Source organism: Sapajus apella, unplaced genomic scaffold (assembly GCF_009761245.1).
Source record: "Sapajus apella isolate SASKATOON/1434 unplaced genomic scaffold, GSC_monkey_1.0 scaffold4, whole genome shotgun sequence".
NCBI classification, from domain to species: domain Eukaryota; kingdom Metazoa; phylum Chordata; class Mammalia; order Primates; family Cebidae; genus Sapajus; species Sapajus apella.
The window spans coordinates 35,078,023-35,105,008 of record NW_022436944.1 but is presented as its reverse complement, the minus strand read 5'-3'; the positions used below and the strand labels follow the sequence as shown (position 1 = coordinate 35,105,008).

Here is a 26,986-nt window from a genome sequence, read left to right as displayed (position 1 = left end):
CAGGCAGGAACTTTAAGGGGTGGGAGGGTAGAACCATTCTAGTGTTGTGGCCTTGGGCTTTTAGAAACTGTTCATACATTCATGTTTGTTCAAGTCTTTATAGGTCAAGGTTGAGAAGAGTGCTTTATAGGTTAAAGTTGAGAAGAATGCTTAGATGAACCTGAATAGACTTTGGTTAAAGAGAGAATCTTTGCAGTGATAATTACAGTGGCACTTTCTTATTATAAACAGTGACTGCTATGTATTAACTGTTGTTAAGTGAGCTTGATTTTAAAATATTAGCTGAAAAACTATGAAATATTATGCTCTTCATTTTAGGGCCGAGATCTGGACTATAAAATTCAGGAATATAAAGAAGCTGGAAAGCTGTTTCCAGAAAATCAAATAATAGAATGGTTTATCCAGCTGCTGCTGGGAGTTGACTACATGCATGAGAGGTATGTTCATTTGCTACTGGGAACAGGATCTATTTTTAGCAATCGTGTCTGAACTTGAAAAGTGGAATTTTTTTCTATAACTGAAACAAGTTCAAAGGTATATGGCTATAATTAAACATCTCTAATATGTTTGAGAAAACGGTTGACTGATTATATCTAGAGGATTTACTTGTGTAGCTTTTTGTTGCTGTTCTGAAAATCAAGTTGGCCTTGAATACAAGACAGAAATTTGTATTAAACACATTTCATTATATCTGATCATCTCCTATGAATTACAGGAAGTTCTCAGATACCTGTGGCATGCTATGAATTTATTGTATTTTACAGCAGGCTTCAGTTGTAAATACTTTGGTATGCCACAAATGAATTGTGTGGTCACCTTGGAATGTGTCAGTGCACACTTAGCTAGGTTATTTAGCCTCAGAGAGAGAAGTATTCTGATAGAAAGTCTGTTTTGATGTGAAGTATCTGATGATGAAGGTCAGTTATTTTGATTATGATTTACATTTACAATCTCTGCCTCAAAAATGTATTTTAAAACTCTTGATGATTTTTTATAGGTCCAAAGTAAGAAGTTTTAGAAGTTAAATGTTTTAGAGATGCATAAAATGATAACACGTTTGAAAAAATGGACATACATAGACAAAAAAGAAGTGGATACTCGGAGGTGTCTATGGTAGCTTTCACCTAGGGAGCGGGTGTAAACCATGGTACCATTCTTGAATGAAATGGGTGATTTTTAAGGCACACCAAGGTCTAGCTATCCATTGATGTCAGATTGCTTAAATGTGTCATCTGTACCTTCCGACAGCATAAAAAGTAATCGGATTATTCTGTAATTTGCCGTATATCTTCTAAAACACATGGTTGTTGATACAGATAGCTCCTGATTTATTGACTGACACCTCATAAACAATCTGTTAGAAGATGTCAGACTATCTTAAGAAATCTTTTTATTATAAGATTATTTGACTTAAAATAATCAAATAATCTTTTAATAAGCTACCCAAAGTTGCTGACTATAAAACTTCTGCGTACATCCATTCATATTAGTATTTCTTTTCTTTTCCTTACTACTTCTTGGTATATTGTTAGGTTATACACAAGAAAAACAACTAAAAAATAATGCATATTAAGATGCTAACTATGGTGTTGTATGCACAAAATACAAAACTGAAATCTGGTTGATTTAAGAACCCAAATATTTTTGATAACCTTTAAGACTGCTTAGTAATAGTAAAAATAAGTGAGTTTAAAATAACCCTTTGAACAGAGGCTTATAAGTTTTTAATCCTTTAATATTCAAAGAAAGTCATTAATTGAGACTAAATATTTAGATATTTGTGAATCTGTGAAACTGAAATACAATCTTTGTGATTCAGGTAACAAGTGATGGTGCTTCTTAGTCATTATGTTATTATAACCAATTATTGTAAAGTTTTTATGTACAAAGAAATTACGGTTTTATATTTCAGTTCATTCATTCCTTTGTTGGTGATAAATTAAAAATAAGTCTCAACCTCAAAGAGCCATTAGTAAGCTAGCAGACACAAAACATGTAACCTTATAACTAGAAGCCATGTGCCATGGTAGATGTACACGATTCAGTGTCTCCACCACTCACTAGACTCATGACTGTGAGCAAGCTGGTCATGAGAGCAAGCTCTCCTCGCTGAACCTGTTTTCTCATCTGCTAGGTTGGTGCAAAAGTCATTGTGGTTTTTGCTGTTATTTTTAATGACAAAAGCCACAATTATTTTTGCACCTACCTAATATAAAATAAGGATAATAATAGGACTCTCCTTGCTTACGTTATAGGGTAGAAAATATGCATTCAGATATGGTACAGTTTAAAAGTTTGCAAAATATGTGATGTTGTTGTTTATGGTTATAATTTAATATAGAAGTGAGAGCACAGACATCAAAAGGGGTTTTAAAAACAATGACAATAACAAGTGTTGGTAAGCATATGGAGCACCTGGAATTCTTTTATATTGTTAGTAGGGTATTCATTGATACAAACACTTTTGAGAAATGTTTGGCAGTACTTTCTAAGCCAAACATAAAAATACCTATGACCCAATAATTCTATTCCTAAGGGTAGAAATAAGTGCTGATGTCCAACAAAAGGTATACAGAAATGTCCATAGAAGCCTTATTTGTAATAGTGAAAACACTAAAAAATATTCATCTACAGTGGAATGGTTACACGAGTGTGGTATGACCCTATAATGGACTTTTAAAATTACTATTCTATTATTTAAAAACAACAGACAATTAATAATCAGCATGACCTGGGTGAATCTCAGAGGTCATAGGTAGGATGAAAGAAGCCAGATGCAAAAGAGTGTATACTACATGACTGCATTTATATGAAGTTCAAAACCAGGTAAAACGAATCTGAGGTGAGTCAGAATGGAGATTACTCTTGGAAAGGGGCTTTGACTGGAAGGGCACAAGAAACCTTCTGGATGCTAGAAATGTTTTATATCTTAGTCTGGATGGAGGATTACAAGAGTGGGATATATGTTGATATATATGTAAAGCATCATCAAATCTAAGATTTTTACATTTTAATGTAAGTTATACTCTAGTTTAAAACAAGTGATAAAAGTTCCAAGAAAAGTACAATTTAAGTGTTATAGGAGATCAGAAGAGAGATAGTGTTTTTATTTGGGGAATCATTGAAGACTTCTTCTTGGAAGAAGTAGCACTTGACACAAGGTAGGTTTTGAGTAAGATGAAAAATGGGTCAGAGCTTTCCAGGTATAGGGAACAGAGCACAGGCAGAGGTGAGAAAACATGAAACTTGTAGAGAGAATGGTGAGTGGCTCTATTGGGAAGGCTCTTGAAGTAATGAATAAAGTTGTTGGCAAAGATAGGCTGAGGTCAAGAGGGCTTTATTTTGGAGCATAGACATTGAATTCCACAAGAGCTTTTTGAGTGGAGTTATATAATATTGCCGGAGCTTGCTTCAGGAAGGTTAGATGACAAATTATACCAAGGAGAGAAGGTAGCTTGGGTTATCAGTCAGTAACCTTTCATAATATCCATGCATGAGATTGTGAGACCTAAACCAAGCTGGCAGAGGTAGGTAGAATGAGGAAGGATGAGAATGAACTCAGTAAGTTGAAATGACTGGACTTGAAATTAAGTGGTTCTGTGAGATGTGATAGAAAGTCAAAGATGAACCTGAGGTTTTCTTCCTGGATGAATGAGAAGTTAGAAAGACAGGTTTGAAACAGTGGTGATGAGTTTAATTGTGAATATGCTGGGTAAGAATATGGAGAGAGAAGGAGAGGGAGAGGGAAGAGAGAGAAAGAATGAGAATGAGAGAAGGAAGTCAGAAGTGAGGCCCTGGATCTTGGGGAACCATCAGGGCTTGACTTTGTTTGGGTTCCTACAATATCAGAGCCGTGAAACAAAGACTAGGGTACAAGTAGATGTTTTAGGAGTTAATCTTAGAAAGCAGAAGCCAGTGAGTGGGAAGAGTGAGAAGGAGAAGCCAGAAAAACTGTGCAGAATGTATTATCAAACTAGTGGCTGCTGTGGGAAGAGGGATACGGAAGCAGACTCTTCTAATAGTGTTGTAGGTTTTGGGTTTCTCTTCCTGCATTCCTTCCTAACTTTTTGGAAAAAGAAAAAAAGCAAACTTGCTTAAATATAACTATTGTTTTCTAGCACTATTACAAATTTCCTCTTGAAAAATTTCTTGTGTTTCTGGGAATTTGGAGTGAGAAGAGGGAGGAAGGTGTCTTAATTTTGATCTAATTTTAGAGTGGTTTTTAAATGGAGCAGTTATATTATTCCTGATTGTAAATGTATGATCTATGTTTCACTTCTATTGGTTTTTAACATTTAATTTAGTATGAAAAATGTTTCCTTCAGAAAATAAACTTAATTATGTGATTTTAAAACATTTTGAATCCAAAAGAATGATTTTTTAGCATATGGCATAAACATTTATAAATAATGACGTTAAAAAGCCAAGACTGTTCACAGTTCACTGAAAGCTACTTTGAGAATGTAGCACTAAAACATGTTTTTGCTGAAGGGAGTCATGCTGCATTAACAAAACTCCAATGTCAGTGGCTTACATCAGCAATCATTTCTTGCTCATGTTGCATGTTGACAGATATGGGTCATCTGCAAGTCTGCTCTACATGTCTTCATTCCAGTACCCAAACTGAAGGAGCAGCCCTTATCTGGGACAAACTTTACTCATGGTGGAGAGAAAAGCAAGAGAGCGGAAACCCTTAAGGGCTCTTAAAGCTTTTGCTCAGACAAGACAATCATCCAGTCTGCTTACATGCCATTGACCTCTAGAGAAGTCACATGGCCACTCCTAATGTCCGAGGGGCGGGGATGCTTCTTCACTCACTGCAAGGAGTAATGATTGTGAATACTTGGGAACAAGAATAAGTCCACTACAGTGTTTCACTCAGCTTCAAACTGAAATCTTTCAAATTACAGAAGATATATATAGGCTTGTCTACAAAGCATTATTCTAGTTTTCTCCATGTATGATCTACAGTATATATTAAAATATATTTTGAAAATTACATAAATTGGCTTACACATGAGTTAAGAAGATTACCCTGGAAGCAATACATGTGAAGAGATTATGGTTTGTTGCAAATGCATTGCAAAAATTTTAGTTTATATATGTGATGGTTGATTTTGTATGTTGACTTGACTGGGCAGTAGATGCCCAGAATTAAACATCGTTCCAGGTGTGTCTTTGGAGATGGTTCTGTGAGATTAGCATTTGAATCTGTGGACTCAGTAAAGTAGATTGCCCTCCCCAGTGTGGGCAGGCATCATCCATTCCCTTGATGGCTTGAATGGAACAAAAGACTGAGGAAGGAGGAATTTGCTCCCATGTTCCTGCCTTATTACTTGAGCTAGACAACTCATCTTCTCCTACCCTGAGACTGGGATTTACACCATAGGCTCCCCTGGTTCTCAATCCTTTGGGACTGAATTACACCTCTGGCTTTCCTAGGTCTCCAGCTTGTAGACAGCAGATTATGAGGCTTCTCAGCCTCCCTAATTTGTGAGCCAATTCTTCATAATAGATCATTTATCATTAGTTTCTCTGGAAAACCCAGACTAATACAGTGTAGCCACAGAGGAGATAATGAAGACTCTGGAACCGCTAAGAAGAATGAAGTTACAGAAAAAACGAAGAATCTGTTCACTCCTTTGGAGCTTTCCTGTACTTATTGTAGTTTGATTTATTTATATGTTACTCTAAATCTGTAACATACGGCATAAACACATAAATAATGATATTAAAAGTTGAGAATATTCACAGTTCACTAAAAGCTATCTTGAGAATGTTGCACTGAAACCCATTCCTGTTCTGAGCATGGAGTTCAGTTAACATCAATTTCTTAAGGTAAAGGACAGAGCAGCCTCTCTGCAGAAGGCCCACCTGCTGGTGTTCTCAAGGCCTTGCTGATTTTGGTGCTTTCCCAGTGAAGGAGAGAACAGGGCTGGGGCACTTACTCCGAGATGGCTTCCTCATCACCTCACTGCCCACACATTTCCCAGCCAGCTAGGTGAGATATTGTGGTAGAGTGGCTAAAATGTTCCCTGAAAGGTAGTGTTAAGAACTCATTTTTAATGTAGTGAGGCTTCCAGGGAAGAGACAGACTTGAAAATCTAAGTCAGTAAATATGACCGTGGAAGGAGGTGTCCCACCCCAGATTTGAAGATGGAAAAGCAGAGAGAAGTTGTGTCTGGTGTTACTGGAGATTCCTGCTTTCGCCTGGTCCTCACAGCTTGAGGGTATCCTGCAGTCACTTTTTCAAGGCAACCTCACCCCTGAACCAGGTGTAGGCACAGTGCTGATGTGCTGGCAGTGGCCAATAGTTCGAGGAAGACCTGACCCTGCTTCTGACTTACAACATAAAGGACTCATTGTGTTAGTGAGGGGACATGAGACAGATGAAGAAAGGCAGGCGCCTCAGCACTTGGGACAGGGGCCACATGACAGAGACCAGTAATAGGAGTTGCCTAGGCTGTGTGTCACAAAACAGCCATTGGCTGTGCCAGCACCTTTGGCAAGAAGAGTTTGTGATCCACCCTGATATAAGGGCTTAAGGGGAGGTGAAGGGAATTGTCCATGCCTTCTCCACAGTTCTACCTTGGGCTGGAGACCTGAGAAATGCCTGCTCTCTGTACCTCCACAGACTGTTCTTCACTTAGCATTGGCTCTGGAGGCTGGGGAAGAATAAACCGATGGGGAGATGGAGATGGGATTTTTGGCATGAATTCGAACCACAAACTGTCAGCAAATCTTAACCAGATCACTTGGGTATCATGAAACATAGAAATGAGAGGGACGTACCACACGAACAGATATGGTATGGTGCACATGAGATAATAGATGGAGAACTGTGTTGAGCTTTTTAGGAGAACGATTTTATGTAAACTGTCTGTATTGCCTGTTACCTTATTATTTCTTGGATTTCATTTTCATATACTTCAAAGGAATGGATATTAGCCAAGCATAGGACAAAATTATACTGGCCCATTTTGGCTTATTATAACCACAAAGCCAGTAAATTATGATTTTCCATTTTTTTTTTTTTTCTGAGATGGAGTCTTGATCTGTCATTCAGTCTGGAGTGCAGTGGTGCCATCTTGGCTCGCTGCAACTTCCGCTTCCCAGGTTCAAGCGATTCTTCTTCCTCAGCCTCCCAAGGAGCTGGGATTATAGGCATGTGCCACCATGCCCAGCTAATTTTTGTATTTTTAATGGAGATGGGGCTTTACCATGCTGGCCAGACTTGTTTTGAACTCCTGACCTTGTGATCTGCCTACCTCGGCCTCCCGAAGTTCTGGGATTACAGTGGCATGAGCCACTGTGCCCGGCCAATTATGATTTTTCAATAGATATTTAGCAAATAGCTTGATACCTGGTTTGTTGCATAGAATTTATTGTTCCATTACCACAGTGCCAGCTACTTACCTCTCATAACTGCTTTCTAACATATTGTATGCCTTATTCTTAAAGTATCTACTGTTGATTTACTAATTTATGTATTTATAGAAGGCTATCAATGTATTATTATTTGTAATTCATCTTCTATTTGTCTAGTCTAGGACATCAGCTGAGGTTCTTTGGACTGTTTTACTTATTCCATAGTTACAGCACCAAGTTTCTGGTAGGCTCCCTAGCTCACTATTCCAAATCCTAAACCCTTGTTCTCTTTGACTTCCTAGGATCAATAGCTTTAGAACCAACTGATCAATTATAGATGCTCTTAATTACAAATAACAGAAGCAGCTTAAACAGTAGAGAAAATTTATTACCTTGCCTAACCAGAAGTCTCCAAAGTGAGTTGTTCTAGAGTTGGTTAACATGGGTGGCTTATCAATATTCTCTGGGTTCTAGTTCTTTCTCTTTATTCCACCATTCTCAGTGTGGTTGACTTTCATAGTCAGGCTTGTCCTCTTGTGGTTGCCAGGATGGCTGTAACACGACCACGTATCCCGCCTTCATACAACAGTAACCAAACTCCAGAAAAGGCAAAAGAGACATATGGCATGTCACGCCTCCCTTTTTTTGTCTTTTATATGAGTAGGGAAATATTTCCTACAAGATTCCAGCAGACTTCTCTTATATCTCATTGGTGTTAGAAAAATTTCAAAAAACATGGAAGAGACAAAATATATTACTGGATATTTTTTCATTGCAGTGCTAGACTTAACTTTCTATTATCTGGGCTACTTTATAACTCTGTAGAGGCAGAAGCACACTTGAAAATTTTTGTCCAGTAGTGATGCAAATAATTTCTACTGTGATCACCAGGGCTATATCCCTGGTGATTATGGTTTATGGCCTTGTTAGGCACTAACCAGTTTTGTATCTAACTTAGCAATTATATTCCCCTGCCACATTCACTCCCTATTCCCCCCACTTCCTTTACCTAACAGCTCTGAGGAGGGCTGAGGCTCCCCAGAGGCTCATGGGGTTCTGATGTCAAGGGAGAAGAGGAGGAGAATGGCTATTGGGTAGGCATTTAACAGTTCCTGCCATACCAAGAGGACCCCAAGAGTGGGCATGGAGAAAGGCAGATTTCATTTAACACTCTTAGTAAATACTGTTGTTCTCTTTTTAGATCAGTAAGAAGTCAGCAACATACTCACGTACAGCATGAGTCTAGGTATTGTGGGAATGTAAGAAGGCAGTAGAAAATAGTGATTAAATAGCAAAGTTTTTATAGATAAACAGACCTACATGAGAATAGTGGTTTATAGAGTCAAACAGATCTAAGCTTGTACTAATAGGCTATACAATATTGGGCAAGTTATTTGGCCTTTCTAGGCCTTGATTTTCTCATCTCCAGATTGGGCCTAAAAGTTAAAAAATAGGAATATAGTGCTAGGATTATAGCTTCTGGGGTTACTGACCTCAAATGAGGTGGCCTAGTGTTGCATTGTCTAGTTTTGTTCTTCCCTTTTCTCTCTACTCTTTGAAACACAGAGGCTAAAGATTATCTGAATTAGAAGAAATTCCCACTATCTTATCCAGTTCTTCACTTTATATGCTGATTTTATAGGCCCAGTCGAGTTTGTGCCTATTTGAGTCCTATAAAGTAAATGATTTGAACTTTATGAGTGACTTTTCTTTTAAATATGTCTTAGAATTTGGAGCTTTATTCGGTAGTTGAATAAAGCTGGATGGTTGATACAGCTAGTGCTCGACTTACGACCACGATTGGGACCGGCAGACCGGCCATAACACGATTTGGTCGTAAGTTGAGTAGGCTATATGTACAGTTGAAATGGTGCATGCGGAGATGGTAGTGCTGCCGGAAGCTGGTCCGCACTGCCGTACGCCCAGCTGGGCAATGTTTGCGCTGCCATACGTGGAGCAGTCATGGCTAGCAATTGTGGTCGTAAAGTCGAATGGTCGTAAGTTGCATAGGTCGTAAGTCGATCAATACCTGTATCTGAACACTTTACAAAGGCAACATTATTACACTTGTATTATCATTAATTCTAGTGGTAAAAATTATTTTTATAATTGATATTTCTGATTTTAATTAATAATAATATTATTAATTGGGTGGGCATATACCTGAGAGTGATCATTTACTGAGAGATGTTTCCTTAAGACCAGGTGAATGTCTTTATTGGTAATTGTTTACAATTATAAATAATTTCTTATTAAGGTGACAATGGTTAGGTTTCGCTTCTGCCATCTCTTACAGTTGCTTATGTACTTAAAAAAAATCTCTCTAGCCTTAGTGTAAGCATTATGAGATACATAACCCTGTCTCATGAATCCTTATCTCTCTCACATTATGTAGTATAGCACATAGAATCTATTTGGCACTTAGTAATTGCCTTTAAGATTAATGAATGAGTCCCACTAGATAGTATTCATCTTTGTACCAAGGATAATGTTTTAAAAACCAACATGCATTTATTGAGCATCTACTGTGAGTAAAAAATTGTCAGGAGGAAGAGACGATATTAATAGAAATGTGGCTCAAGCATTTTATTTAATCATTTATCTACTGAAGGAGATTTTTGTTGCTTTCAAGTTTTGGCAATTATGAATAAAGCTGCTATAAACTTCATTGCACAGGTTTTTGTGTGGACATAGTTTTTAACTTTTTTGACAGTGTTTTCTTGCAGAGCAGAACTTTTTCATTTTAATAAAGTCTAGCTCATCAGTTCTTTCATGGATTGTGCCTTTGGTGTTATATTTAAAAAGTCATCACCAAACTCAAAATCATCTAGACTTTCTTACATATCATTTTATAGCAGTTTTACAGTTTTACATTTTACATTTTTTAGGCCTGTGTTTCATTTTTGCAAAGGATGTAGGGTCTGTGTCTAGATTCATTCATTGTATGTGAATGCCCAGCACCATTTGTTGAAAAGACTGTTTTTGTTCCATTGCATGGCCTTTGCTTCTTTGTCAAAGATCAGTTGACTGTATTTCTGCAGTTTTGTTTCTGGGCTCTCTATTCTGTTTTATCGATCTGTCTTTTTTTCCTCCATAATACCATACTGTCTTAATTATTGTACTTCATAGAAAGTCTTGACATCAGATAGTATCAGTCCTCCAAAATCGTTGTTCTTTTTCAACATTGTGTTACTATTGTGGATCTTTTGCCTTTCCATACAAATTTTAGAATCTGTTTACCAATGTCCACAAAATAACTTTCTGGGATTTTGATTGGGGTTGCATTGTATCTATTGATGAATTTGGAAAGAATCCATGTCTTGACAGTATTGAGTCTGTCTATCCATGAAGATGGATTATTTTTCCATTTATTTAGTTTTATGATTTTTTTTCATCAGAATTGTATAGTTTTCCTCATATAGATCTTGTATATATTTTATTGGATTTATACCTAAGTGTTTCATTTTTGGGGTACTAATGCAAATATATTTTGTTTTAAATTTCAAATTCTACTTGTTAGTTGCTGGTATATAGGAAAGCAATTGATTTTTGTATATCAACCTTGTGTTCTGCAATATTGCTATAATTGCTTGTTAGTTCTAGGAGGTTTTCTTAATTGATTCTTTTGGATTTTCTACTTAGGTGATAATGTCATCTGTGAACAGAGAGAATGTTTTTTCTTTTCCCATCTCTATGATATTTTTTGTTGTTCTTTTTTTTTTCTTATATTTTATTGCACGTTAGGGTCTGGGGTACAAGTGCAAAACATGCGGCATTGTTGCATAGGTACATACATGGCAATGTGGTTTGCTGCCTCCATCCCCCTGTCACCTATATTTGGCATTTCTCTCCCTGTTATCCCTCCCCAACCTCCCTACCCCCCACTGTCCCTCCCCTCTTCCTCTACAACAGACCCCAGTGTGTGATGCTCCCCTCCCTGTGTCCATGTGTTCTCATTGTTCAACACCCACCTATGAGTGAGAACATGTGGTGTTTGATTTTCTGTTCTTGTGTCAGTTTGCTGAGAATGATGGTTTTCAGATTCATCCATGTCCCTACAGAGGACATGAACTCATCATTTTTTATGGCTATATAGTATTCCATGGTGTATATGTGCCACATTTTCCTTGTCCAGTCTATCATCGATGGGCATTTGGGTTGGTTCCAGGTCTTTGCTGTTGTAAACAGTGCCACAGTGAACATACATGTGCATGTGTCTTTATAATAGAATGATTTATAATCCTTTGAATATATACCCAGTAATGGGATTGCTGGATCAAATGGGTTTGTATTTCTAGGTCCTTGAGGAATCGCCACACTGTCTTCCACAATGGTTGAACTAATTTACACTCCTACCAACAGTGTAAAAGTGTTCCTGTTTCTCTACATCCTCTCCAGCATCTGTTGTCTCCAGATTTTTTAATGATTGGCATTCTAACTGGTGTGAGATAGTATCTCAATGTGGTTTTGATTTGCATTTCTCTATACTGTTTACACTTTTTTCTTGTTTTAATTAATTAGCTAGAACTTTCAGTATAATGTGGAAAAGAAATGATTAGAGGGGACATTTTTGCCTTGTTTCTGATCTCAGCAGAAAAGCTTCAGAGTTCTCACCGTAAAGTGTGATGTTAACTGTAGGTTTGTGATAAATACTCTCCATTTCTAGTTTATCAAAGTTATTATCATGAATGGGTATTGGATTTTGTCAATTGCTTTTTCTGCATCTATTGACATTTTCATGTGATTTTTCTTCTTTGGTCTGTTGATATGATGGATTACATCAATTGACTTTCAAATGTTGAACCAGCCTTGCATACCTAGTATAAATCCCACTTGGTTGTGGTATATAATTCTCTTGACACAATGTTGGATTTTTTTTTTTTTTTTTTTTTTTTTTGAAACTGCTTCTCGCTCTGTCATCCAGGCTGGAATGCAGTGGGGTGATCTTGGCTCACCGTTACCTCTGTCTCCCAGGTTCAAGCAATTCCCCTGCCTCAGCCTCCCTAGTAGCTGGGATTATAGGCATGTGCCACCATGCCCAGCTAATTTTTGTATTTTTAGTAGAGACAGGGTTTTGCCATGTTCTCCAGGCTGTTCTTGAACTCCTGACATCAGGTTATTCCCCCACCTCAGGCTTTCACAGTGCTTAGACCACAGGAATGAGCCACTGTGCCTGGCCTACAATGTTGGATTTGATTTGCTAATATTTTATTGAAGATTTTTGCATCTAATGTTTTTGTTTGGCTTTAACATTAGGATGATGCTGAAATCTTAAAATGAGTTAGAAAGTATTTCCTCTGCTTCTATTTTCTGAAATAGATTATAAATATTTGGTGTAATTTCTTCTTTCAGTATTTGGTGGAATTCACCAGTGAACCCATCTGGGCCTGGTGTTTTTTTTATTTGGAAATGTATTAATTATTGATTCAATTTATTTAATGAATATGGGCCTATTCTGATTGCCTATTTCTTCTTGTGTGGTTTTTTGCAGCTTGTGACTTTGAAGGAATTGGTTCTTTTAATCTAGGTTATCAAATTTGTTATTATAGATTGTTCGTAGTGTTGCTTTTTTATTCTTTCAATGTCCACAGAATCTGTAGTGATGTCCTTTCTTATAGATTGTTCATAGTGTTGCTTTTTTATTCTTTCAATGTCCACAGACTCTGTAGTGATGTCCTTTCTTTCATTTTTGACTTTAATAGTTTTTGTCTTCTATCTTTTTTATTTTAGTTAGCCTGGCTAGAGACTTGTTGATTTTATTGATCTTTTCGAAGATCCATATTTTGTTTTTATTGATATTCTCAATTGGTTTCTTGTTTTCAATTTTATTATTTCCGCTGTACTATTTCTCCTTACTTTGGATTTGTTTTCTTTTCTAGTTTTCTATGATGGAAGCTTAGATAACTGATTTTAGTTATTTCTTTTTTTCTAACATATACATTCAGTGCTATAAATTTCCCTATAAGCACTGCTTTTGCTAATATTGTACAAATTTTGTTAAAGTGTGTTTTTATTTTCATTCAGTTCAAAATATTTTAAAATTTCTCTTGAGATTTCTTTTTTGTTATTGAGAAGTATATAGCTTTATATTCACATATTATGGGATGGATTTTCCAGTTATCTTTCTGTTATTAATTTCTAATGTGATTTCATTTTGATATGAGAGCAGAAGGTTTCTCTTCTTTCAAATTTGTTGAGGTGTATTTTATAGCCTAGAATTATTTTAACTTTCTTTTTGAATAATTCCCAGGGAATTTTTTTCATTTTTATGTGAGCTTAACTGTGCATATGTGAAGATTATTATTTGTATACTTTATTTAGCATCTTAGTTTTTTCTGTAAAGATTTTCAGGTTTTCTAGTTCTTCGTAATTCCATAAAATAAAGGTCTTAACTGATATAATTTACATTACTGGCTTATAGTAAGATTTAATAAATGTTACTTTTTTTGTTTGTTTGTTTGTTTGTTTGTTTGTTTGTTTTGAGATGAGTCTCACTTTGTATCCAGGCTGGAGTGCAGTGGCACAATCTTGGCTCACTGCAACATCTGCCTCCAGGTTCAAGCTATTCTCCTGCCTCAGCCTCCTGAGTAGCAGGGATTTCAGGCACCCACCACCAGGCCCAACTAATTTACTTTTTTTTTTAGTAGAGATGAGGTTTCACCATCTTGGCCAGGTTGGTCTTGAGCTCTTGACCTCTTGATCCACCCGCCATGGCCTCCCAAAGTGCTGGGATTACAGGCATGAACCACCGCGCCCAGCCAATGTTACCTATTCTTAAATATTATCAACAACATTATTATTTTCACAAGTATACAAAACTTGGACATTTGGGTATAATAGATTACAAACTGGCCTATCTATTGAGGAAATGGTTACTGGATATAACACTGTGTAGATTATTTTACAAAAACATAATAAAATATGGCCTATTAAAATAATTGAAAGCATATCACCCTTCTTCTAACTACATGTTCCCAGCCCTTTAAAATCTTTATTTTAAAACTTCTGTTTCCTCAGGGAAACTGGAAAGTGTTGTGACTTTGTAGCTGTTAAACATTGAAAGATATATCTATGGGTGTATATATTTATGTGTAAATTATATGCAACAATGTTATTTACATGCAGATTTAAAATGTTATATTCTGCATGAAGTTGTCTATCTTTTTTCCCTTTTGTAGGAGGATACTTCATCGAGACTTAAAATCAAAGAATGTATTTCTGAAAAATAATCTACTTAAAATTGGTAAGATTTTTAAAAAATGTGTATATTTTAGATTTTGTCATCTCAAATTGAAGTAAATGGTACACGGAAGTGTTAGAGTAATCATTGGTTTATTTAAATTCCTCAATATTTTAAGTATGCATGCTGCTGAAACAAACACTAAATTCTCAGGTTTCTTACCTGATGGGCCCAACAAAACCTAATTATTTTGTTTCTCAATATCTGATATAAATTGAAATATACGAATTTACTACATATTTGATAGCTTTTCAAGTATATGTTGAGTTCCCTGCTTCATGCCAGGTACTTGACAAGGTTTTAGAATCATTTACTGGTTTGATTAATTATTACAGGTTTCTTATTTATATTATTTCATCACAAGCAATAAGGAGTTATCATAGATAATTAAAATGTTGATATAATGGCTTTATTAACCTTTAGTTCCTCAGAACTGTACCTCTCCTTATAACAGCTACTAGATCATCTAATGATGGTGGGGGGGTGTTCTTGGGGAAGGAAGGAAGAAAGGAATAAAAGCATGCAACTAGTTAGGCAGGCGTAAAGAAGCTGATTCAAATTTTTATAGTCATGTTCTTGAATAGTCTCAGATCTTTTCTTTTAAACTCTCCTTTATTGTAAATTTAAGAACAAATTCTTCTCCCCTCAGGTGAAATTGTATATCATCTTATTCAGTTTTTCCAGAATCATTCTGTTTGCCATTATTCAGACTTGAAACAGATTTTATATCAAGTTGTCTAGTTTCCCGTAATTCCAGAAATAAAGAATTTTAGCTTACATAATTCACTTTTCTGGCTCAAGTCTTCCTTCTCCTGTAAAACTTATGTTTTAAAGGTATTTACCAGCATTGTATAATTTAAGATGTATTACTTTTCTTTCCTGTTAAAATGGTATAAACCATTGCATAATAAAATGGTCACATTAGGCACTCATTCAGTCGTTAATTTCCAGGGCTAATTTTTTGTTGGCTTAAAGTATTCATAAGAATTAATTATTATTTCAAGGAGATTTTGGAGTTTCTCGACTCCTAATGGGATCCTGTGACCTGGCCACAACTTTAACTGGAACTCCCCATTATATGAGTCCTGAGGCTCTGAAACACCAAGGCTATGACACAAAGTCGGACATCTGGTGAGTGGGCTGTGGGCTAGATTCTTCATCTGCTGCCCTGAAAGAATGGTACATTTTGTCTTTCAGCTCATTTACTTACTCCATACATTTCCTTTATCCGTTTGACATGAATCATTCTGTGACCAGAGTAAAAGAAGGTCTTTTGCATTTAGAACTTGATATGTTTCACTAAACTAGCTTCAAAAATTCTCTTTATTCATTGATTAATTGGTTGGTTTTGGATTTTTAGTTCTTGAATTACAAGGAAAAGCTCTTAAGGTACCATAGGCATTAAATTTATATGTATTTCTGTTAACCTATTAAAGTATTTGTAACCCTCAATACCATGCTTATTCTATTTTAAGGTTAACTTCAATCTCTGTGAAGAATGTACAGCGTTTCTATGTTTTTTTGGTTACTTTTAAGAATTTTACTAGAGATACTGGCTTTAAGGATAAACTTTTAAAATTTCTAGATTTTCAGTGATAAATGATCTGAGATGTCTCAGTTTCTCTGACCTCTTATGTCAGAGGAATTTCTCCTTGCTTGTTATGGAACCAGGTGAAATCTCACTGCAGAAGCCATGCGGAAAATTGTGTTCAGTATGTCCTAGTGTAAGTGACAGAACCTATTTCTTTTCCTTTGAAGAGGAATCTTACTATATAATTTTCTGCTTGTTAAGTGTTGAAAGAACAATCTAGCTGAGGGCTTGTTAATTAAGTAAATAATTATTATATGCAAATCAACAAATAGTTCTGAGCTTTCAAAGAAAAGCAGTGTAGGCTGGGCACGGTGGCTCACACCTGTAATCCCAACACTTTGGGAGGCTGTGGTGGGCAGATCATGAGGTCAAGAGATCGAGACCACACTGGCCAACATGGTGAAACCCCGTCTCTACTAAAAAAAAATACAAAAATTAGCTGGGCATGGTGGCACACACCTGTAGTCCCTGCTACTCGAGAGGCTGAGGCAGGAGAATCGCTTGAACCCAGGAGGCAGAGTTGCGGTGAGCCAAGATCGTGCCATTGCACTCCAGCCTGGGCAACAAGAATGAAACTCTGTCTCAAAAAAAAACAAAGACAAGCAGTGTGAAAGATGTGTTCACTTCATTCTTCTAAAGAAGCCAAAGTAGAAAATTACATTTTCTCTGGTTAGGGAAAAGTGAACCACAACAGGGGGTATGGCTTAGGATTTTCACGAGGGTCGTTATCTGTTCTTTGTTCTTATGCCTACCAAATGGGAGCAAACATTGTCAAGATTAGGTCTGGCTATGGCAATTCCCCATGAATCTTGTCCTTTCAATTCAGTCTTAGAATCGTTCATTTCTAAATTATTCACTGGGTTTTTTCATCATTGGCTTACTTCTGCCCTGAAGGTCTTTTCCAGTTTACCTATCGTCTTCCCTCTTCTTTCCTCCTGACCCCCTTAACTACCACATCCAAAAGAAAAAGAAAAACCAAACCAGACAAAACCAAACATCACAAAGGTATGTTTAGAGGAATAACTAATGAGTTCCTTTAAATTTTGCATTATTGAGCATCTACTATTTGCCCAAGACTGTAATATCCCTTAGGATATTACAGTCTTGGGCAAAGCAAAAGTGATATAAAGCAAAAGTGATAGGATTCCTACCTATCAGGAGAAATCTTGCTTCTTTTGGAATCCCTTTCTCTATTTTGAGAAATCAATTTTGGGCTTTGCTTCAGATTGAATTTCAATTATGTACCTGTATATCTCTTCACATTTAATTTTTTAAATTAATATTATAGACATTTTAAAATAGATTCAAATATATTTCTTTATAGTTCAAGGTTATATGGTATCTCAGGAAGATGTTATGTCATTTGAATTATGAGTAAGTTAATTTACAAAGCCTATCATTTAAGTTTTGGGAATTATATGTAACAAACCTGGATCCTTTTGACAGGCATCTATATCTGCCTGCCAGATCAGATAACTATCTCCTGGGAAATGGAGGCAGCAGAACCCACAGAGAGGAGAGGAAAGCATAGAGTGTTTGTCTCAGTTATGTCAGTGTTATTTCTTTTTAAAAAATTTGCTACTACTATTACATATACAGTTATGGGATATCAGACAGTATTGCTGTATTTTAGGATTACAAAAATGTCTGACTCAAGAAAAAAAAAACAAAACAGCCAAAACCTCCAAAATAGATACATGCAGGAGTTTAATGTGTTTCTCTGAGCATTAGGTTAGCTCTCCTTGCAGAGATTAACTTTTCAGCAAGTACAAGCTTAGGATTCATCATCATCCTGACCCCTAATAACCACCTTATTGTGGATGTAGTAATTACACTGGTTGTATCAGAATCAAAATGGGCTTATCTGGTAATGAAATTTCTATTGCCAAACCTAAAATAGAAAAAATAAGAGAGAACTATTAATTACAGTGGCAGATACATATGTGTAAGGAGTAATTTTTCGAAGACACTCTTAGAAAAATTAGATTGAATGAGGTTGAGAACCTGTCTGTGAATCTTAGTGTGTAGTATCTGTTTATTGTGGAATTTTTTTTTAGGATTGGAAACATTTGTGAATAATTGACAGGTGTTTTGTTTTAGCACTGCTAGCTGTACATATATTTATAATGCTTAAAGGAGAATTGGCCTAATACTGATTATGTTTTCATCTGTTAATGTTTGCCCATATGTAACATTATTTTCATTCTACAATCTGTTAAACTTTTCTGGCTTCATTTATTTATAGCATTCAGTACAGGAAGTCCTTCTCTTGAAAGTGGGTTAGGTTCCAAAAGTTTATAAAAGTTGTGTGCAAAGTTAGGATAATTAGGTTTACTGAGGACAATGCTTTGATCACAGCTGATTGTATAAGCAATTGTTGAATACTTTTATACCCACAGGAGGAATACAAATATGAGTTGGATTCCTAGGCCAGCTTATTAAATTGATTTAAACTTTGAATAGTTAGAGTATATTATTTTGGTAGGAGAAACAAATAAAGGACAATATTATTTGAATAATGGTACTGCAATTAAACAGAAAGAAAACAAAATTTCACTCTTGGCCTTATTTATTTTGTTATGAGAAGCCAACGAGATGGCTCTTTCATCTTGTAGCCCCATATTTTTTGGACGATTTAAGTAAAGTTAACAGTGGCAGGAATATTGGCATCATCAGAGTGTTCTGTGACGCTCTCAGGGTTTTTCTGATGTGGGGCAGAAGTAGGTTGGGTAGGGGACAAAGAATGAATCTAGTTCATGCCCCATATTGGACTTAGGCTTTAGTGATCTTGGGACAGAAGTGTCAGACAAGGGTTAGCTATGGGTAGTAGAAAACCGAGGAGAACCAGCACCTGCCTGACCTGCCAGGACCAAGAAAGTATCCTCACAGAACCTTTCCAGGGTGGACAGGGAAGGGGTGGGGACAACAGCCTATTTTTTGGAGAATTACAGTACAACTTGGCAGCATTTCCTGAAACTAAAATGGGGCTATCTAGTAGCTGGCAGCCAACAGCTTCATTGGCTGCTTCTTGGTAAAGAAAACTCTGGAGGAAAAGAATTCATTTTTTTTTTCACTTGCCCCTGACCTAGGAAGTTCTTATATGGGTTCAAAGCAAACTGTTGACCAGGGAGTCAACAGTTTCCTAGGGAAAAAGCACTGGTGTCAGTATTATCATCCAATAGAAGCTTGGGTGAGAAAACATTTCAGTCAGGTGAAGTATATGAGCATTTATATATTTTTCTAATGACCAGCATGAAATGATTGATACAAACTCTGTAGATAGTGCTAATTTGGCCTGATGAATTTTAAAAGGGCTCATAACATAGCTAATAAATCCTTGTTAAATTTTTATTGATGGAAGAGGGCAGTATAAAATGGGTGAATAAGGGCCCCATCGATCATGCCCCTCCCTAGGAACACCAGGTTTAAAAAAAGTTACATATTTAATTTTTGTGGGTATACAGTAGGTATATATATTTATGGGGTACATGAAATGTTTTGATATAGGCATGCAATTCATAATAACCACATCATGGAAAATGTGGTATCCTTCCCCTCAAACATTTATCCTTTGAGGAAGACCAAGTTTTACAACTATCTACACAAAGGGATTACCTTCATAGGAACCAAAAATCAGGTACCAGCTCAGCCACAGTGGTGTAGAGGACCAGGTGAGATCTTGGGATCCCTGATTCTGTGCCTTAGCTCTTGGATAGCATTTCTGGACCTTCCGTGGTCCAGAAGGGAGCCCACAACCCTGAGGGGTGAGTTCCAGGCCTGGTGGTATTCACCAAGCTGAAGGAGGAGTCCTTGGGCCTTAATTGAGCATCAGTGGTAGCTTGAGAGTATTCCCTGTAGTGGTGGTGGCCATGGGGTGAAGCTCCTCTGCACATAGAAAGGGGAAGGGGAGAGTGAGAAGGACTGTGCCATGTGCTTTGAGTGCCAGCACAGCCACAGTAGAATAGAACACCATGCAGATTTCTAAGGTTTCTAACTCCCATCCCTGGCTCTGGGAGAGCATCTCTGGATCTGCCTGGGACCTAGGAAACTCATACCCCTCAAGGAAAGGAGACAAACCTGGCTGGCTTCATTGTCTGCTGATTGTGGAGCTCCAGGGCCTTGAGCAAACATAGATAATAGGAAGTGGTTACATGGGGCCTTGGGTGAGACCTGGTGCTGTGCTGGCTTCCATTCTGAACCAGTGCATTCCCAGTAGTGGTGACCAAAGGAGTGCTTATGTCACCCCATCCCCAGTTCCAGGCAACTCAGTACAGAGGGACTCCATTTGTTTGGGAGAAAGTAAGGGAAGAGAACAAGAGTCTTTGCCTGATAATCCAAAGAATTATTCTGCATCTTATCTATGACCACCAAGGAGGTACCTCTACAAGTCTGTAAGAACTACAGTGTTACTGGGATTGGGATGGCCCCAATGCAGATGTAGCTTAGGTCATAACACCCAAGTATTTTTAAATACCTGGAAAGCCTTTCCAAGGAGGATGGGCACAAACAAGCCCAGATTGCGAAATACTACAATAAATACCTAACTCTTGATCAACATTCACAAGTATCAAGACCAACCAGAAAAACATGACTTTACCTAACAAACTAAATAAGGCACTAGAGACCAGTCCTGGAGAAATAGATAAGCAACCTTTCGGACAGAGAATTCAAAATAGCTGTTTTAAGGAAATTCAATAAAATTCAAGATAACACAGAGAAGGAATTCAGAATTCTCTTAGATAAATTTAATAAAGAGAGTGAAATAATTAAAAAGAATTAAGCAGAAGTTTTGGACTTGAGAAATCCAACTGACATACTGGAGAATGCATCAGAGTCTAGCAGAACTGATCAAGTAGAAGAAAGAATTAGTAAGTTTGAAGACAGGATATTGGAAAATAGTCAGGATATAAGAGAAAAAAGAATAAAAAAGAGTGAAGCACACCTACAAGATCTGAAAAATAGCCTCAAAAGGCAAGTCTAAGAGTTACTGGCCTTAAAGAGGAAGTGGAGAAAGAAACAGGAGTAAAAAGTTTATTACAAGGAATAACAACAGAGAACTTCCTCAATCTAGAAAAAGATACCAATATATAATTATAAGAAGTTTATGAAAGACAAAGCAGATTTAACTCAAAGAAGACTACCTCAAGGCATTAAATAATCACTTTCAAGGAAAAAGGAAAGGCCCTAAAAGCAGTAAGAGGAAAGAAACAAATAGCATGCAATGGAGCTCTAATACATATAGCAGTAGACTTCTTATTGGAAACCTTATAGCCCAGGAGAGAGTGGAATGACATATGTAAAGTATCAAAGGAAAAAAGTTTTATCCTAGAATAGTGTATCTGGTGAAAATATCCTTCAGGTATAAAGGATCAGTAAAGACTTCCCCAGACAAATAAAAGCTGAGGGATTTCAGCAATACTAGACATGTCCTACAATAAATGCTAAAGGCATTTAACACTTGACTACTGATTAAATACTTCTGTCAGAAAGAAAAAGATGTTAATGACCAATAAGAAATCATCTGAAGATACAAAACTAACTCGTAATAATAAGTATACAGAAAAGCAAAGAATATTATAGCACTGTAAATATACTGTGTAGTCTACTTTTATCTTAAGTAGAAAACTAAAAGAGGAACCAAATAAAAATAATCACAACAAATTTTTAAGACACAGTACAGTAAGATATAAATAGAAAAAAGAGAAAGTTAAAATCCAGGGGGACAAAGTATAGAGTTTATGTTAGTTGTCTTTTTCTGTTTGTTTATGCAATCAGTGCTAAGTTATTGGCTTAATGAGGTAAAAGATAATATTTGCAAACTTCATGGTATCTTCAAATTGAAAAACATACAATGGATACACAAAACATAGAAAGCAAGAAATTAAATCATACCACCAGAGGAAAAAAAATCACCTTCACTAAAAGAAGGACAGGAAGGAAGGAAAAAAGGAAGAGAACACCACAAAACAACCAGAAAACAAATAGAAAAATGACAGGAATAAGTCCTTACTTATAACAATAAATGTAAATGGACTAAACTCTCCAGTCAAAAGACATAGAGTGGATGAATGGATTGAAAAAACAAAGCTCAGTGATCTCTTGCCTATAAGAAATACACTTCCCCTATAAAGACACACATAGATTAAAAACAAAGGGATGGAAAAAGCTATTTAATGCAAATAGAAACCAAAAATGATCAGGAGTAGCTATACTTATATCAGACAAAGATTGCAAGACAAAAATTAGAAGATTTCAAGACAACTATAAGAGACAAGGAACGTTCGTACATAATGATACAGGACTAATTCAGCAAGAGGCTATAACAATTTTAAATATATATGCACCAAACACTAGAGTATCCAGATATATAAGGCAAATATTATTAGAGAGATAGACTCCAATACAATAATATCAGGAGATATCAATACTCTACTTTCAGTACTGAAGCGACCTTCCAGGCAGAAAATAAATATCAAACTTACTCTGCACTGTACAACAAATAGACCTAATAGATATTTACAGAACATTTCATCCAGTGTCTGCAGAATACACATTCTTTTCCTCAGCACATAGATTATTTTGTGATTGTTAGGTCATAAAACAAGTCTTAAAATATTTAAAAAATTGAAATAATATCAAGCATCTTCTCTGACCACAATGGAATAAAACTAGAAATCAATAATGAGAAATTTTGGAAAGTATACAAACACATGGAAATTAAACAGTTTGCTCCTGAATAATCAATTAGTAAATGAAGAGATTAAGAAGGAAATTGCAAATTTTTTGAAACAAATTATAATGGAAACACGACATATCAAAACCTGTGGAATATAGCAAAAGCAATACTAAGAAGGAAGTTTATAGTGACAAGCACCTACATTAAAAAGGGAGAAAAGCTTCAGTTAAATAACCTAATGATGCATCTTAAAGAACTAGAAAAGCAAGAACACATGAAACCCAAATTTGGTAGAAGAAAAATAATAAAGATCAGAGCAGAGATAAATGAATTTGAAAGGAAGAAAACAATACAGAGGATCAACAAAACAAAAAATTGGTTTTTAGAAAAGATAAGTAAAATTAACAAACCTTACCCAGATTAATGAAGAAAAAAATGAGAAGACCCAAAAAAATAAAATCAAATTAAAAAAAAATTTGGAGACATTACAACTGATACCACAGAAATTCAAAGAAGCATTAGTGGCTACTATGAATATTTATATAGCAATAAATTGAAAAATCTAAAGGAAATGGATAAATTGCTAGAGACATACAAACTACCAATAATGAACCATGAAGAAATCTAAAACCTGAACAGATCAATTACAAGTAATGAGATTGAAGCTGTAATAAAGAGGCTCCGAGCAAAGAAAAGCCCAGGACCCAATGGTTTTACTGCTGAATTCTACCAAACATTTAAAAAACTAATACCAATTTTACTCGAGAGGAGAAGGGAATACTTCAAAACTCATTCTATAAGGCCAATATTACCCTGATACCAAAACTACACAAAGATACATAAAAATGAGAAAAATTTTGAAGTATTCAAAATAAATGCTTGAGGGGATGGATACCCAATTTACCCTGAGTTGATTATTATGCCTTGCATGCCTGTATCAAAATATCTTATATAACTCATACATATATATACTGTGTACCCGCAAAAATTAAAAAGATTTTTTAAAAGTTGATAGTGATGAAAATAAACATACTAGCAGCAACTAAACCAGAAATAGCTACCGTCTTTGGAGTGCTTACTTTGTGATTAATTGACAGTTAATGTGCTAAATGCTTTATATACTTAAGTCCATTTGTTATTATGGAAAAACCATATACAATTTTATAACCTGCTTTTTTCACCTACAAAATGGAACATTGCTCTGCATCAATATACCATGTAAATGTTTGCAAGTATTCTGCACTTGGACACAATTTATTCAGCCAAGGTCTTATTGCTTTCTTTGAACATTTTCTCTGTCTTTCCATGTTTTTACTATGAAGTATCTGGATGTGAATTTGCATTTTTTTGACTTGGAGTTAGTTGATATTCTTGGATATGTAACTGAATATATTTCATAAAATTTGGAGGGTTTTCAGTCATTATTTTTTGAATGTTTTTCTTTCCTTTTCTCCTCTCCTGGATAGGAGGCTTTATCTGTATATTGTGCTTAATGGTGTCTCACATTTCCCTGAAGCACTGTTTAATTTTTCTTCATTCATTTTTCTCTGTTCTTCAGATTGCATAATCTCTATCCATTTCTCTTCAAGTTGATATATTATCTTTTTCTGTCAGTTCAAATATACTGTTTATCCCCCTAATAAATTTTTCATTTCTGTTACTGTACTTTTCATCCCATTTGTTAATGTAATTTTTCTACTGATAGCCTGTATTTTATATTATCTTCAGTTTTCTCAGAGACATTCCTGCTTATGAGCAGGGCACTGGGAAGGGCACGAGTCTCTGGTCTTCTTGATTTCACCTTATATGTGAGCCGGGGTGAAGGTGATCAGAGTCCCAGGAGTCTCTGCCTGCTATTCCTGGAATAACCTCCATCCTATGAGTAGGGACTGGTTAGAGGAAGGAAGCCCTCAATATCTTGGCTGCATTCACCTGGTATTTAGCCTCTCATTTTCATGGAAATGAAAAATGCTAGAAGCTTGTTCCTCCTGGAAAGATATCCTAGCCCCTGCCTAGGAGCTGGCGGGACAGGGAGCCTAGTTGTCTTGGTCACACCTGCTCATACCGAAGCTTCTGTCATACTCAGGGGAGGGGAGGAAAATAGCAGGTCATGGCTGAAGTGCCAAAGTTTTTATCGTGATTAGTAGATTCGCCCAAATAAATGTTTCTTCATTTGCTGTATGCTCTTAAGATGATTTTCAGATTCTTTAAATAATTGTAATTTTTTAAAAAGTAATTTTGACCAGTTATGGTTGTTTTTCTGGGGAGCAGACGTGCTGAGCTCTACCCACTGCTATCTCAGAAATGTTCTCCCCAAAGCTTTACTGTTAGAATGAGATTTTTTTCCTTTCCCCCACTTTGATAAACGATGTGGCAAATTTATATACCCTTGTTTTGTTAATTCTGTGAGAGAGTTGGAGAGGGAGGGTTAGCTCAGAATTTTCTTTCATTCTTCTTACTAAAGAAAAATTTACTTGTGTTAACAAGTTCTTATTTCAAACATGCAAATTTATTTGGCAAGTATTAAATCTTATCACCACACTTCATTGTGTAAGTTGCTTTTTAAATTTAAGTCTTAGAATCCTTAGTTGAGACTAGACTTTCTATTGGAAGTCATATTGTGATTGAATCTTTCAAATTCCGGGATTGGGCACTTTGTAGCAAGGAGCCTCTCAGATGAGGAAAGAGTGTGGCCCTGAGAGCCTGGGCAGGCTTGGTTTTCTGAGCAAAGAAACTCTTTGGATGGAAGCATAAGACAAAATGTCCCATGATCCATAGGGTCATGTGGCAGATTGTATTTTCCAGAAATGGCCATTATAACATATCACTTCTCACATGTTCTTTTTATAATGTGATGCTGACACACTCTTATTGAGAGGTGGGGCCTGTGTTCCCTCACCTTTAATTTGGGTAAGGCTGTGATTATGGCAAAATTGATGCTATGTGACTTCTGAATCTAGGTAATAAACGCAACATAGCTTTTACTTGGTTCTGTTGAGATTTTTGCTCTTGGAACCCAACTACCCTGCTGTGAGGAAGCCTGAGTGATACATTGAGAGGCCAACGTGGAGAGGGCCACATTGAGAGGAACCAAGGCCTTTGGTCTTTAGTCCCACTGAGCTTCCAGCTGATAGCAAGCACCAACTGGCCAATCATGTGGGTGAGCCATCTTGGAAGTGGATCCTTAAGCCTCAGTTGAGCATCACTAGCAGGTGCTGTGTGGGGCATATTCAAGGCTTCCCAGTCAACCTCTGACCAAAAAGATTTGTGATCAAAATGACTGATTATTGTTGTATTAAGGCACTTAGGTTTGCGGTGTTTTTTTATGCAGCAGTGGTGACTGGAGCAGGACTTATCAGGAGGACAGCAAGCAGGAGTTGAGAAGTAGCTTCTAATCTAGGCTTCCATATGACAAGCTGGCAGTGTTCATTTTCTTCATGTCCAAAGGCTCAATAAATTACTTAAGAGAAGTGGCTTGTGCCAGGAAAGCAATCTGGCACTCTCCTTGCTGGTCTGTTTGATGGGTAAAACCCAAGAACCTGGACCACAGCTGAGAACTTCCAGACCAGCAACTTTTCCATGTGCCTCAGAGCTCTTTTTTCACTCCTCTTGACTTTACCTGCTTTCACCCAACTCCCACCTCAACGTCAGCCCCAGCACTGGACCACCTGACTCCAGCCTTATCTATCACTCCCATGATTCAGTGGGGTGCTGGAGCTCATACCAGCTCATAAAACCCAATTATCCACATTTCTTCTCAAGTCAGTGTTGAGTGATGTCACATTGAAAACAACAAGGTATTTATACCATGGAAATTTGTGAGTTAGGGCTTCTTCTCCTACCTCAGAAAGCCAGTGTCCCAGAATATCTCATACCTTTAGCCTTATTCCTTCTTGCCCGTAGGGTGGTATTTGCAGAAAGGAAGAGACATGAAGACATGAAGGTTTCTGTCCTCAAGGAAAAGATAAACATATAAACAAATTGTTCTATACTGTTATGGTGCAATACATGTTCTGATGTATAAAGGGGGGAGTGATCGACAGCTGGGGATGGGGGTAGAGAACATCAGCTACAGTGTTAGAGAGTGCATGATTCCTGCTCAGGATGGGGA

The 26,986-nt window shown here is 36.6% G+C and overlaps 1 protein-coding gene across 5 annotated transcripts in view; it reads left to right on the top strand.

Moving 5' to 3' along the window:
• Positions 1–26,986, top strand: part of NEK11 (NIMA related kinase 11) — a 308,049-nt gene that overhangs the window by 80,414 nt on the left and 200,649 nt on the right. For 3 of the 5 annotated variants that reach the window (XM_032266836.1, XM_032266853.1, XM_032266845.1), the window contains 2 exons: positions 14,547–14,611; positions 15,613–15,739. In XM_032266836.1, coding sequence (XP_032122727.1) covers positions 14,547–14,611; positions 15,613–15,739 — 192 coding nt within the window. Of the gene's footprint in view, positions 1–318; positions 438–14,546; positions 14,612–15,612; positions 15,740–26,986 lie in introns of all 5 variants that reach the window. The other 2 variants (XM_032266829.1, XM_032266821.1) reach the window with 1 other exon arrangement.